The 15,241-nt window shown below is 40.0% G+C and overlaps 1 protein-coding gene across 1 annotated transcript in view; it reads left to right on the top strand.

Moving 5' to 3' along the window:
• Positions 1 to 15,241, top strand: part of CSMD3 (CUB and Sushi multiple domains 3) — a 2,596,150-nt gene that overhangs the window by 695,205 nt on the left and 1,885,704 nt on the right. Inside the window, exon 6 of the mRNA XM_086918068.1 lies at positions 3,317 to 3,429. Within this exon, the coding sequence (XP_086774194.1) occupies positions 3,317 to 3,429 (113 nt within the window). The remainder of the gene's footprint in view (positions 1 to 3,316; positions 3,430 to 15,241) is intronic.

Raw genomic sequence — 15,241 nt, 5'->3', positions numbered from 1 at the left:
AGATGCCCTAAGGGCATGTATGTATGCCACATGGCACTGAGAAAAAAGCAAATAATTGCTTTTTCAAAGGCATTCAGTATTTACCACCAACTTATAGTTGGTGGAAAATAACGAATCCTTAAGGCTAAAATGCACTCACTTGAGTGCTACCTACATAGGCTTTAAGGAATCAGTAATTTACCAACTCCTTAAAATAAGGAATCAGTATTTTTCCGATTCCTTAAAATAACGAATCGGTAAATTACTGATTCCTTATTTGCAGCCTCCTACATCTCAAATCCCTAAATACTGGTCGGTAACAGGGAAATTTACCGAATTTCACAGTTACCGACCGGTATTACCCCACCTACATATGACCCTTAGTCTACAAGAGAGTTCCACTGAGAACTGCCTAAACTCTGTTTACAGGCGAAACCTAAAATCATTTGTTGTTGACCAGATTATCAGTGTTTAAGTTGAAATTCAAGGAAACCAGAAAAGATTCACTAAGTTTCGGGAAATTTCCTTATATCTCAGGACATTTTCCACCAGTTATCAAACTGAACGAGTAGGGCCTGCAATCAACCACAACACCACACAGAATGTATTTTCTCCCATCACAGATGTAAATGACTTAAATGCCCACAGTCATGACTGTCTTTCAGATCTGCTTGATGAAGTAGCTCAACTCCAAAGCAAAAATAAAAGTCATAAACCATCAGCTCTATGGCTTAACAAGGTCATATATGACAAAACAAAAGCCTTGACAATACTAGAGAAGGAATGGAGTCAGTTGCCCTCCACCATTAACCCCACTTGTCGCCAAAATACAATATCACTTTAAAATAGGAATATATCTTTTGTGAAAAATCAAATCACTTTACATCCCCCCCTTGACTCAGCCAAGAACCAAACAAAACAACAGTTCAACATGGTCAAATATGCTAACAGCCCCTCCACATCTACTGCCATCAAATATGATGAATCTCACACAACCAGAAGGGGGAGAGGCAAACATATCCCTACCCTGAACTCCCCCATCGATAACAACAACACACACAAAGGAGTAGGGAAATGTATTAACAAAGGTGGCACGTGCTCAGTGAGAAAATACAGCCCTCACTCACAAAATTGTGACATGCTTCATCATTGGGCTTGCTTCAATACAGCCCTGTGCAGACCAACACCTAAGGTGGAGCAAAAGGGAGAGGAAAACAATACAAACATAAAAACTGGGATCACTGAAGAAAAGGGAAGTGAAGGTTAAAACTAGCTCTGATGTGTCCTCACTCGAAAATGTATTCCCAGGCCATCTGACTAGGTTAAAAACGTGAAGGATGGTGGTGATGGGAGAAGATTAAGGTTTCCTTCACCCCTCCTTACTGCCAAGTTGTCGACATGTTTCTGCCGTCTGATATGGGCCCTCAGTGTTAGGTAACTCCGTCATTCATCAGGACCCTTCAGATCCCCAAATATATGACCCTATCTTAGGTGCAGAGGATTTCCCTAAATGACGCACACTTGGTCACCTATGGGGGAAAAAAACAACAGACAGGGGGAAAAAGTTACTTATAGAGAGGCTCACTGTGCCTTCAATATGTATTCTTAAGCAGAGAATCACCATCCCTTCATTGTTTATTCCCATATTACACCCCTATCATGAGCCACCACAATGCTCGCTATGCCGAATATGGTGTAGATTGGTAGCACCGCTTCCAAATTCAGACCAAACATTCAAAATGGAACAATGTTCGCAAAATATTATCCGCAGGAAACCCTTTTCTCCATGACCGAAGTCCAATTCAAACCCTTGTGTCTACTAGCACTGTGCATGATGACTCAACAATGAAAGCAGAAGAGTTTCTACATTTTTGGGGTCCAAAGTAAAATCCCTCTTTTAAAAAAACAACCATTCTACCCCTCTGATATTGAGCAAATTCAAAGACATTTGGCAACTGTTTGACATCATTAGGGAGGAAGATGTGCTAACATCATCATGAAGCTTATACCCTCAAACCACTTTGTGGATGCAATCCCGTGTTACATTGCCAAAGCTCTTTTTACGAACATTCTCCTCTAATGGTTATAATTGGTGATTCTCTCTGTCAGCCAAGGATAATTTCCTGACTGTCTCAAACTAGACAAGTTACACCACTCTTCAAAAACCCCTCAAAAGATTAAAAAGATATGAATGACCTGAAAAATTCTCGTCTGATCTCCATCGTGCTTTTCCTAGTAAAAATTATCAGAAGTTGTGTAGCAGAACAATTCATCCAACACATCAAAGACAACAACCTCCTCAATGAATACCAATCCGGTTTCAATCAGGGCTGAATCATCGAAACAGTATTACTACAAGTTGTTCGATGATGCATTTCACTTCATGAAATAATATGGCGGTCTTGGTAGTATTATCATTTTTGTGAGGGACCGGTCCAGAGACTGTCAATGGTGGGTTAACATACCATGTCATATATGTTTTTAACCTTCACCATAGTTGTTAACAAATGAATACATATTGCCTTTAGCTTTGCCACTCTATGATAGACCTATAGGGAATTTGATTTACCAACAGAGAACATTACAATTGTTTGCTTTTTAAAATGTATGCAGATTTAGTAAACAATGTCACCATTATTTGTAAATGACCATTTGATTTACTGCTCTCCATTTAGCTATAACTATTTGATGGATCTGAACACCTTTGTAAATGCCAACAGTAAGCTAAACTTAGCAAATAGCTGCCATATACTGTGCAAATTCATTAAAAATCTCTTATGCTGTAGACAAATTGAAAAACATCTTTGTAACTGTCAGTGTTCCTCTACATTTTACCCATGAAGCCCATCTGACACCTTTTTGTAAAACACATTTCTCAAAAAGTACTGGATGGATTTACATTAAACCAATAAAAGGCACTCCCCTGAGTTCAGTTCGATTTTCATAACAAGCTTGTTGCAATTCTTGTCAACTACCCCCCCCCCCCCCCCAATTGATCTATTCATAACTAGATATGGCAAAGTAAAGTTCAGTCAGTTCTTCTATTAAACTTGAACGTTGTTTCCAAGTTTGTCAAATTGCAACAGAGTTATAAGTAATGCAAAAATGTGTTTTTTTTAAATAGAAACTCAGACCTAACTATATATTTGTATTTGTATGATGTTATTTATATATTACAACTACATGATGGTGAACATAATTTGTATAAGAACTGTAATTATTGCATTTATGTTTAGTACTAAGTATATCTTTGATTACAACTGATCTAAAACTGAGATTTATTAACATGTAATTATGATTTAATGAATAACTGCTTTGTATTTAATTCCCCATATAGGTTATCTGGAATGAATGTGCCTCCTCCAATTATTAGTAACAAAAATTGGCTCCGACTTCATTTTGTGACTGACAGCAACCATAGATACCGTGGATTCAGTGCCCAATATCAAGGTACAATTCATTCAGAACATTAATACACTTTAATTAATCCCTAGGTGACACAGTGCATGTTATGCATGCATGACTTTAATATGGTATTTGCAAAAGAAGTCCTCATTCCACATTGGTGCTACATGATAATAAGTAGGTGTAGGATAAGTAACTCTTAGGATGGACCATGGTGTTTTAGCTACTGATTAACATTGAAAGGAACACCTATTGAAAGATTATCTGAGAGATGTGAGCTTTCTTTAAGCACTCTGGGGTGTGAGCCATTTAAAAGCATCACTGTGTTAACTTACAAAGATGCTTGCTTGTTCAATTATTATCAATTTCCAATTTAAATCACTTTTACTGTTGCTGAATTCAGAAAGGTTAGTTGAATTATCTGTTGTCATGATCATATTTAGTTTTGCTTTGTTATACATTGTGTTCATATAAGACATTACTGTTTAAAGTGAAATAGAAAAAATGCCAGAAATCCAGTTTCAGCTGAAGATACATAAACGTTTATGTCATCCCCCATTAGTGATATACATAAATGTCTTTATTAGTTATTATTTGTAATATTGTAAATCATCACATGGGTTAGATTTCATTGTTTGCCCACCTAGGTCATGGATCAAACCTACTCAGTAGCCATATGTTTCGAAGCAATTCTACAGTGTGTTAAAGCCTGGTCATTCTCATTTGCAAATAATGTAATATGAAAGATTGTCTTGTCTTAAGTTTATCATCTCAGTGTGATAGCAGTCCATTTTCGTATCAGTAATCATTTTGTACTCCTTATCAGTTTCATATAGTCATAGGCAATACTCATAATAAAGCATCATTTAAAACATTGCATGATACACCACATTTACCTATCCAGGTCAAAAATTAAGCTATATTTGTGATGAATTGCAAGCACAAGATGCTGATTAAAATCAATCTCTTAAAATGTAAATTGTCAGCACAAAAGACAAATAAGGTACCGATTTTGAGTACATGGAAATATGTAGTCCTACTAGGTAAGCTCACCTTTAATGTGAGGTGAAACATAGCAATTATAATTTGCGACTGTGAATGAAAGCAATAAAAAAGACCACTGAGGGACAAAGGTCTTCAGATGACTAAGCCAAAATCAGTAGTAATAAGGGATTTTATTCTGCATCTCTATTTAAAAAATTGAAAAATGACCCAAATAAAAAGACAAATGTAACTAGTGGCACGTCAGACAGAGGAAAAGGCAGAACTGCAGTACATTTGAGGTCTGTTCGTGTAATGGCATTATAATAATGCAATAACAATCTACATGAGTGTTTATGCAGACTTTGGTAAAAATAAAATCATATAGGGCTAAATGAAAGCAATTGCGCAGGATGGCATTTTCTCTTGAGTAAATGTTGGTATGATGAGGATAAAATATTATAAAACAAAGTAGCTGCCATTGTTATCATTATTAAAACAGCATGCTGTCTACTGATTTCTGTTGGCTTGGCACAATGTGGTACAAGAAACGTAGCACATTTCGGATGCACACATTTACACTGGAACTGGAACAAATACATGGACAACAGTTTGAATTGCAGAGTAGGTTGATAATTAATTGTCAACTGGAAAATATTACATATTAGGAGACACTACAATAGACTTTTTTGCTTTTTAAAGAGGACTTTAGCACACAAATGACAGCATTGTATAAAAGTCTTAGGGAAGGACCGGTTCACATCAAATGGCATAATTAAATAATTACTAGAGTTGTTTTAATTCAGGTATAATACAAACACTTCCTTTTGAAAGTTTCCTAATAAATCTAAACCCATATATGGTGGTTGCTGGTTCTTCAATACAAGGCATCAGGCAAAACTTTGATTAGTAAATGCATATATCTTAGTGATAGTCCCCGCATCACTGCATGGAGATGAGTGTAACGATTTATGATGTTGCTTTCTAACTTTATGGGTCGAAAGCTACATACACATTTAGGCTGCAGGTTGTGTCCAACTAGGGCTCCACAAGGGCTGGTACTTTCTTCCTAAGTCCTTCTGAAATGGATTTGCTGTTGCTTAGAAGCTCAAACCGAGGAAACCATTTTCTTCAGGCCAGCTATGTCTCGCCTTGGGCAGCTCTGCTTAGCAGGCTTTGTGCTGGTCCTCTAGAGGTCTTGAAAATGTTCAAAGTCCCCTGTTTTCAGGAGTGGCAGGAGAAGTCCAGATAGACACAGCTAAGGGTCCTAGGACCTCAGGAACTGCACTTTTGGGTTGAGACTCACTCGAACAGAGGCCACCAGCAGGGTCCAGATCAGGTCCTATTGGTACTGGTAAGCTGAACACCTCAGGAAAAGTCCTCTTGCTGCTTGTTATGGCCCTGAAGCGACACAGGACATCAGCCATCTGACCATTGTAGTCCACTTCTTTGTCCTGGGTGAAAGTAGGAGCAGATCTAGATCTTCAGATCTCCCCACATGTCTCAAAGAACAGATGCAGATTTTCTTCTGTTCTTCCACATGTCCAAAATGTTCTGAAACAGTTGTCTTGGAGTGTCACATTTATGCCTGGCACAAGCTCGTGGGTGGGGTGCCTCCTAACCCACTCTAACCAATAGGGTAACATTTTCCAGGGTAACCCTGTGTGGTTTCCTAGGGTTACAATGTGGAATGCAGCCTTGGAATGTTGGTGGGACGTTGAACTCTGTGGGTCATTTGCCTGCTGTCTGCCTTTATGGATGGAACTTCTGTTACCACGAATTGCCTAATAAATTATTCTGCAACTACTCAATGCTTTGGAGTGTTAAACATTTCCACATTGGTGATGATACTACTCTGCTCACTTTTGCAGCAGTTCCTATGTTCACTAATGCAAACAGTCCTAGAGTCAGAGCCCCCCTGGATTTTGCGGCTTTGAGTGGCAAATTTCACGGCCCCAAAATTTGCATCCCAAAACCTTAAAATTCAAAGTATTTTTTCAGTGGGCGAAATATGTGTCCACCACAAAAAATACTGCAGACTCATGCTTTAAAATGACCCGCAGGGTCCACAGGAGGCACACGTAGGTGTCAGGCAGCCTGCAGGCTAATTGCTCAGGAGGGGGTGAGGAGCATTTCAAAACAGATGAGAGAGGAATTTATCACCCCTGCTGCCTGCCTGTTGCTCACCCTCCCTTTAATGGCTCAGTGGCAGCACAGAGCCTGTAAAGAGAGGTTGAACACAGAATTTTTTTAAACATATTTTGCAGGCACTTTTGTAAAAATTGTGTCATTTTTACAATCTGCCGATTTCGCAATTGTTTTGCAAATCGAAAAATCCTGGGTGTATATTGCTTCTTGCTAAATCCAAGAGAAACCCATGCACCTTGTGGAGGACCTGTTTTTCCACGCACAGGTGTGGATGAATAGCTCTCTTCTGGTGTAACTCCAAACCAGCTGCGACGGCAGCTTCCCCACCCCATTGGGTTTGATGCCTGTCTGACTGAGAAGACAAAGGAATGCGCCTATTCAGGTGTCATCTTCTATCTGCTTGCGATGGGGAGAGGCCCCTTTGAAATAAATTAAGTCTCTGAGCACAGCCCAACTGGTCTTCCCACCAGAGGAAAAAAACACCTCCCCACATCTAAGCCATTTTGTCTGTTCTGGGACCAGTTTTCACACCTCATCAGGAACCTTCACTAGCTGGCTGACAGTTGGAGGGCTGGGGCACATTAGTTCCCTTTCACTTAACCTTTATCAAAACTTTGCTATCACCATTACGTTGGGCTTTTAATACATACATAAATTGTTGTTGACTCTTTATTCTAGCTGGTCTCTAGCCTGCTATAGTAGAAATATTATTTAATGTATCTCCCCAGTGTTTACTGAGGTGCCAGCCAAACTTCCTACAGGGAAAAACGTTTTGGTGCTAGTCACTGTAAAGACATGTTAACTTAAAATGTCTACATGTCTTACATTTAAATACTGTGCACCCTGCCTGAGGGCTACATGGCCTGCATAGAGGTGACTTAATAATATCAAAACAAAAATATTTTCTTCTGTCAAAATGGGTCTTTTTGGCAGGTTGGGCTGGAGTTTTACATAAACAGCAGCCAGGCTGCATTGTTGGGACCTGGAGTCATGTTGTCCTGTTACACTAGTGGATGGCATAATTCTGTTGTGGGCCATAGACAACAGTTAATGGTCTATGCTAAGGGTGTGTTTTGGGACAGTTTCTACTATGGCCTTATAGAAAGTTAAATATGCCAATTAGGAGTAAACTAATTTAGACATGTTTAGGGGCCAGGGCATATGTACTGTGTACAGGACAGCAGTGCTAAGGAGCACAATGTAACAAACATCAATAAAATCCAACAAACAATGGGGGTTACCACTCAAAACATTAACTTTTCTCCCAAATTTGCATATAGTGACAGAGTATTGAATATCCCTATGCATTCAATGCTGAAGCAAGAACCTATACAACTTGAGAAAAGTGATAAAACTCCATATTTAGAGGAGATGTTTATTGCTAAAATATGGAGATGGTTACTATAGATGTCTGCAAACTAATATCAGCTCAATTACAGACTAACGTTAAACTGTGGAGGGGACTTCAATTTAGGTCCAGACATATTATAGAAATGTTAACTAGTGCCAATATGAGCAGGACAGCTCTAACATAGGTAACAAGATCAAACTTGTGCAATAATTGCCAGATGACTTGACATTAAAGGGCTCGTAACGATGGCAGGCATAAGGCCATCTGACAGTTCGTCGGTGGTTGTCCGCTTGACAGCTGAAGCATTTGTCTGACTGCTGTATTAGGATACAGGCGGTTCAATTGATGCCTGTTCGGGGGAGCCTGTTGGAGCGGGCAGATCAAAATGGAGGCAGTGCATGCTCAAGCACTGCTGTGGGGAATACGATACACCTTTCTGACAACCTTTTCACGGCGGTTCTTCTGACATGAAAAGACTGTTAGAAAGAGTCTTTTAGGTCCCCATGCAGTGCCCCTGCCCCCCGTGGCCCTCCACTATGCGCCCTGGAGTGCTTGTGTGGTGCCCACCTAAACATCCATGTATCATCTGGTGCCTGCCATACAGTGCATGGATGATTCAACACTCTGATTTTCCTTGTGTAGCTTGTGCTGTGGGCCGAAGCACAAGCCACAATAGAAAAAATACACATCCAAATAATAGTGGCGGGTGTGCCAGATCCTTGTCGGGTGGTCCTGTTTTCACTATGATGCCGCTTGGATGCTCATCCGACTGGCAACGTAGTGAGGCTTCAAGTGAAACATTAAATGTTCCATTTCTAAACAAACAGCAGTAAGAATTGATTATACTTAATGTCCAAACCCCTCATGAAGAATAGAATAAAAAATATACTAGTAATCTACCTCTATCTGTCCACATTTGCATGCTGTAACTCCCCTGTTTTCTTATATAACAAAGAGATGATTCAGTTGCGAATTGAATATGCAACTATGAAAATTAAAGATGTGAGTGACACAAGTGAAAGTAATTTCCCCTCAGTCAATGATGAGGTTTCACTGTAGTAGACACTAATGCCCTATCTGGAAAATGAGCTGTTAGCATATTCTTTGATTGCTTTAAAGTGGCAAATGTAGGTTCTTGTGATAAAAGAAACTGAGCCTAAAGATGTGGAGAGAGAATATGGAAGCAAACGTTTAAACATTGAACACAGGCCATAGAGTAATAGCCAAACAAAAATAAGAGAGAGCAGAACAATCTACCTGAAACAAAAACGTGGAGATTGCTTGCTAGCTGCAACCAAATATTGTCCTTTGGGAATCATACTGTCAACTCATTGATGGGCAGCAGTGACATCAGCAAAGAATTTAAGATATACTGTAAAGATTAACATTAAGAGAAGAGAATCAATGATCAGAAACTGAATTTGTATCTGACACAATATTGACTCAGCTGGTTTGGCAGGAATGGATACATTCATTGCTATGAAGAAAATATAAAACTCATGAGCTCAAAGTAAAAAGTCAAATCACTGGTACCAGATGCTTCACTACAATTGAAAATAAGAATGGATATGATCTTCAAGGTCCAAACTGAAAGTGTACAAACCAGGCCTTTTCACAGTGCTTCACAAATGTTATATCTGTTATCCTAACTGGACTGAGATTCAGAGTGGTGTACAAACTTTTATATTATACCATTAATGTATAGATTGTGGCTGCAAAAATAGAAGAGCAATTAAAACACATTCAAAGAGACCAAGTAGGTTTTGTTAGTGGAAGAGGCGATTAAACTGCTGAAGAAAACAAAACTTTTATTGTGATACTTAATATGAAAGTGGTGAAGGGCATTGATAACATAAATTCACAACCTTTCCTAAATGTGCTGAAAGCAATGCATCTTGATGACACATTTAGTCAAAGTATTAAAAGGATTTGTGCATGTGAATATGCCAGAGTGGTAGCTAATGTGTTGTATCAGATATTTTAGGCTTGAATGAAGGGGTGGAATGAGATGAAATCTCTCCCCTACACTGCTTAACTTGGCAGTTAGTGTTCTGGCAGAAACACTAACCTAGATTGTTTGGAACTTAATGGATTGCTCAGTTATTCACTGTTGACATGATATTGTTAATTCCCATTTCTGAGACATCCTTCACAGCTATCTAGCATACAGTATTGTACTTCAGTGACAGCTCTATTTGTACAATTAATTGATACATATCAACATGTACTGCCTTATCCCCTTTAATAACAATCTTCTCTTTAAAAGTATTTTGTCAACAAACACATTTCTACTATCTAGGCTATTGTTTTCCATGGAACAGTAACTGAATGTTACCACTAAACATTTATCCACTAGTGATATCAATTAAGAAAGAAGTGGCTAGATCATGTGATCTTGAGCAAAGTATTTGAGTTATTCACAGTACAATAAAACTAGTGTTGCCGCCCAGACGCAAGTCTGCATTTACACTAGATTTGTACCTTGTAGGTAAATTGACTGAAAATAACTGTACTTGGAAAGCAGTTATTTATATGTAATCCTTATCTGGCTGACTCTAACTCCAACAACAACCGATGCTTCTAAGAATAGGTATAAACTGTACTTTGCACTTTTACGTAAAGATAGTTGTCTGCACATGATTTCTAACATATTATCTCTGTGGAGGAATCCATTCCTCTCACACTCCCTATAAGTAAATAAGCCCTTCCATTCCCACCACAGAAGCACACACTGCCTTTTGCAGGAGGGATTTTCTGTGTGCTTCTAGTATGAATACTCGCAAAGTTACAGTTTTGGGACTCACCTGAGTTTGCATGGTCGACCTTCCCCCTCGTTAGCCCCACGTACGCCCCCTTTCCCCATCACTCCTACAAATGTCAGAATCTAATTACAGAAGGTAGACTTCTTTAGTCTCAATCTAACTATTGACATCTTCAATGAAGTTTGTTATGCATTCGTTGAAAAAAGTAGGTTATTTTGCTACCTTTTTCAATTTCTGACAGACGCATTTTACTTACAGTAGAGTGTTTAGTTATACACAACTTTATGCTGATTTTCTGTTGTTTCTAAGCACTCTAAATAACAGCTGTTATTATTGCCCACTCTAATCGTACTTAAAGTTAAAAAAAAATCCTATTCTCTATATGGTGCAAATATGCATTCGCAAGTGTCTGATTGTGTCAGGTAAAGCTGTGACACATTTTGAATCTAAAAGCAAATACGACGTGTTGCAGACATTGTAAACAAATAAAGCTCCAGAGCACAATTTAACAGGCTTATATCAGAATAACAGAATATTTAAATGCAAGCCCATTTCCATTCATCAATAAGGAGTGCTGACTCGGGCGCTTTCGTATACTAAATGCCAGCCTACTTTCTCATAATATGGTCTGCAGTTTCCTGCAGACTGAAGGGAATAATGTCTTGATCTAATTTTCTTATTACAGAGCATTTTCTTTTGAAAAATAATTAGTGGCTGTGCCTCAGCAGGGTATTGCGATTTAATATGCAAATAAATAGCATTAGGTTATCTCTGACTAGTGTGACATTCAGTTGTTATAAGAGTGATGAGCTATGTGTCTGCTGTGAAGCATTACCTCAAACCTCTATTGCAATGTAACCTCCTAATGGGAAATCTGATTATCTCTAGATAAGAAGCCCCATAGGAGAATACTTTAGAGATGCACCTACCATTATGTTTCACTCCCTTTGCTGAAGTGCTGTAAAGGTACCGTACTCTGCAAATGTGAGCACTTTGCAATTACAGTCTGAGCAGCTTGTATAGCAGGAGAAAGATTATACCTCCTTAGCTTTTAAATATTTTTATTGATTAAACAATGCTTAAAAGGTAAACATTACCAAAGAAATATTAGATTTTCAAATACTTTCCATATTAGTTATCAGTATTTTTGCGCATATGTCATGAAAAGTAATAAAGCAAAGATAATTAGAGTAACAGCCCTACTGAATTAACTTTAATCACTTTATTTTGGTGCTATGTCAGTGTGTAATACTGGATATTGCAGTGCTTCAAACTGCAAAACAGTCTGCAATAACATGTTGACATTATTTCATTGTGCTAGACCCGGAATTACAATTTAGTTTTTGAATCTAAGATCCAAAATAATCTGTTAAAAACATTTAAAACTAATTGTGATTTAAGAAAATAACTATTTTTTGTGGATTCAGAGAACAGCTCAAATACATGTTTGGATTTGGGAGTTAGATTAGAGTGCTTAGAAGCTGTTAATGATTTGACAAATGTCAAACTATTGCAGCTCATATAGTCTGCTTCAGGTAAAGTCTTACGATAACATATATTAAGTGAATTAAGTCACTCCATGACAATTATTGCTTTAGTTCTTTTGTCTTCCCATTAGATGAAATCTCCTGAAGATGTTGGGGATCCAAAGTTGGGTTTCATTGTGTCAGGTTGCTGTTCTAGCATCAGCCATTTCATGTAATGCATTCTAATTTAAAAACATATCTAGCCTTAATTGGAAGTCATTCAAGAGTAAGCAGAATCGGAGAGGTGATCATACATTCTTGATACTACAATTGAAAGCTTTGTTTCTTCTCTGAAGAGGATTTTGATAGTTATGTAATATGTGTCAGCTAATAATGGGGTTTGGAGAGGTGCAGTGCTAACAGCAGAGGCAAGACATTTTTCACAATTAAAGTAATTTCTGACCCTATACAAGCTAAAATTGACTTGGCATTGATTTATTGAGCTATCTCTGCAAACCAAGCTGAATATTTTTCCATGGTTTATCCACCAGCCAGGAAAGGTTCTTTTATTGAGCAAGCAGAGGATCTGATATGCCTCCTGTTTGCAAAAGGAGATTTTTGTGATTTAACACATGCAATTGATCAGCCGCACATTCAACAACCTCAAAAATAGACTGATAACATACGGGGTATCTCCTCTTTTTTTCAGAATGACTGCTCCCCTAACCCCCCAAATAGTCTAAAGGAAAAAGGTGGAAGAAAGATTGTTGCCACAGCAGTTTGCCAAAAGCACCTGTGTGTATACATACAGCATACAATATTACCTACTGGTAAACATGTACAGGTCAGAAATACTACTTTCCATCACAAAAAAAAAAGATTTATGGAAAATCATCAAAGAGCTTAAGGATCCAGAATGCCTACAGGTTAAAACTGATATTTTACTGGGCCTTTGTAATGAATAGCTATTTTTCAAAATTAACCCTTTCGATGCTGATGACGAGCTGAGCTCGTCATCACCCACGGGTGTTGTGTGCTGATGACGAGCTCAGCTCGTCATAGTGCCACTAAAATGGCATTTTCCAGCACAGGGGGGAGGAAACGCCCAGCAGCCATGTGGTTAAAATATGAAAAACCCTGGTCGATATTGAGAACTGAGTAACTCAGCCATCTCAGAGGTGGCAGCAATCTTTCTGAAGAGATATCAACTTAATGTATGGATCAATGTTTTATTTAACGCATGAAAAGCAAATAGTATGAGACAACAGTAGTCCCATTCCAAAAATAGCCACACGTGGAACAAACTGCTATGGCTAATATCAAACTTCAAACAAACCTGTCCTCCCTTGTGAAAATGAGGGAGCCGGCATTTTAAGAGAAACTGACGGCATGTGTTGAAGGAAATAAATGATTGGGGCCAACTCAAACACAATTCAGCCTTGTACATGAGAATGAGGATTGTTTTACAGAGATGATATGATCCTTTTGAGTTTATTGGTAGTATTCAATAAGTTAGTGATGACACATTACTAATTAGACTGCAGAACACGCTCATGACTAGACTAACATTACCCTCAGGTCCCTTATGTCCTTGTCCCATTCATAACTCATTGGAGATAGCCCTCTCCTGACAAAAAAAAGATCAGAAGAATTCTTGGACACTAACCCCGCACTTCCCACTGGGACTACATAAGGGATACTTAACCAGCATTCCGCGTGTTCTTTTTTTCTGTCTGTCGACAGAATGGTCTTGGATGCTGGTGCTCCTCCTGCTGGGCTGGGGTGGCGTGCACTTATTCTCTCCTCCCCCCGCCCAGTTGCCTGGCTTTGCAGGCAAGGGGTTTTTGTTGCTCTGCCTCCTGTCCTGCCGGGCTTGCTGGGAGGCAAGGTTGTTCCTGGCTTACCGGCCCTTTGCGGCTGGTGCGCCACATCCCAGTTGCTTCCGGGTCGCTGTGCCCGTCTTCCTGTGGCCTGGCCGGGTGGAAGTCGCGCTGCGCTTTCTCCCTTGGGTTCTGGCTGGATGTTAGAGTGGGGGCCTTGTTTCTGTTGGTATTTTGACCCCCACTCCGGGTGAGTAAATCGTAGCGGTGTTTATCTTTTTCATGGTTTATTATCCTGCTCCTAGCTCTTTCTATGGGGCGCCTGGTGTGGGTAGCTGTCTTGTTTCCTGCATCTCGGGCATGTGGTGACGCTCATTGCTTGGTTTCAGTGTGGAGGCAGGTATGTGTTGAGCTGTGAACTTCCTGTGCTGTACGGGTGACATTTGCCTGTTGACCTGGCTCCTGACAGAGCCTTTTTGGAGTTTGCGGGGCGGGACGCCAATGAGCCTGCTGGACCCCGCATGATGGCTCTACGATTTGCATGGCTCCTGTGCTCTGCCTTTCTAGAGTCTGGGCCCTGACAGGGTCTACGACCTCACATACTTCCAAGGTCGGTGAATGGGTTACTTTACCTTTGGGTACTGCCACCTGCTGTTGTGTACTTTGGCGATCAGCAGTGTTTCCTGCAGCATGCTGTTTCATCTTTTTGCCCTCCCCCCAGACCACTAGCAGTATTGGAGCTTCCACTTTTCTGGTTGGGGGTGTGCTGCTGCCGGCTTCTTCTTGGTCTGCCATGCTGCTTGAAGCGCCTGCTGCGTTCCAGACGGGGTCCTTGCTGGTATTGCTGCAGGTCTCGACTGTCGTTGGCGTTAGTCTAGGTGCCCCACTGACGCCAGGCTTGTTGCGCTGGGCTGTTGAGGTTTTAGCACTTTTTTGGATGTCCTTGGTGTTTGGTTTCCTTTTGGCACATTCTGTTGGGTCTTCGTGTCCCTGCACTCTTCCTAGGCTGTCATACCTGGGTCAGGGGGTCTTTGGTATACGTTGTGCTCTACCCGGGCTCAGGGGAGCCGTTGCCAGGGCTCGGTTTCTTGCCCCTGTTTTCATCTTCTGTGGGTTGGGGCTCCCTCAGTTTGGCGTCAGGTCTTGTTCCGTTGCTGTGTTGTGTTTCCTTTGTGGCGATCTCGACTGTCCCTAACATGCTTTGTTCTTGTTCTGTGTGGGGGCAGTTTAATGAAGTTTCACTCATGCTGGCGCTTTTAGACACTGGTGGTGTGCCTACTGTTCTCCTGCACCTGGGTCCTAGGGTGGGGTTGTTTGTCTATCTGGTGG

This window comes from Lissotriton vulgaris, chromosome 4_1 (genome assembly GCF_964263255.1).
Source record: "Lissotriton vulgaris chromosome 4_1, aLisVul1.2, whole genome shotgun sequence".
NCBI lineage: Eukaryota > Metazoa > Chordata > Amphibia > Caudata > Salamandridae > Lissotriton > Lissotriton vulgaris.
Note: the sequence above shows the minus strand (reverse complement) of the source record. Positions and strands in the feature narration are given on the sequence as shown.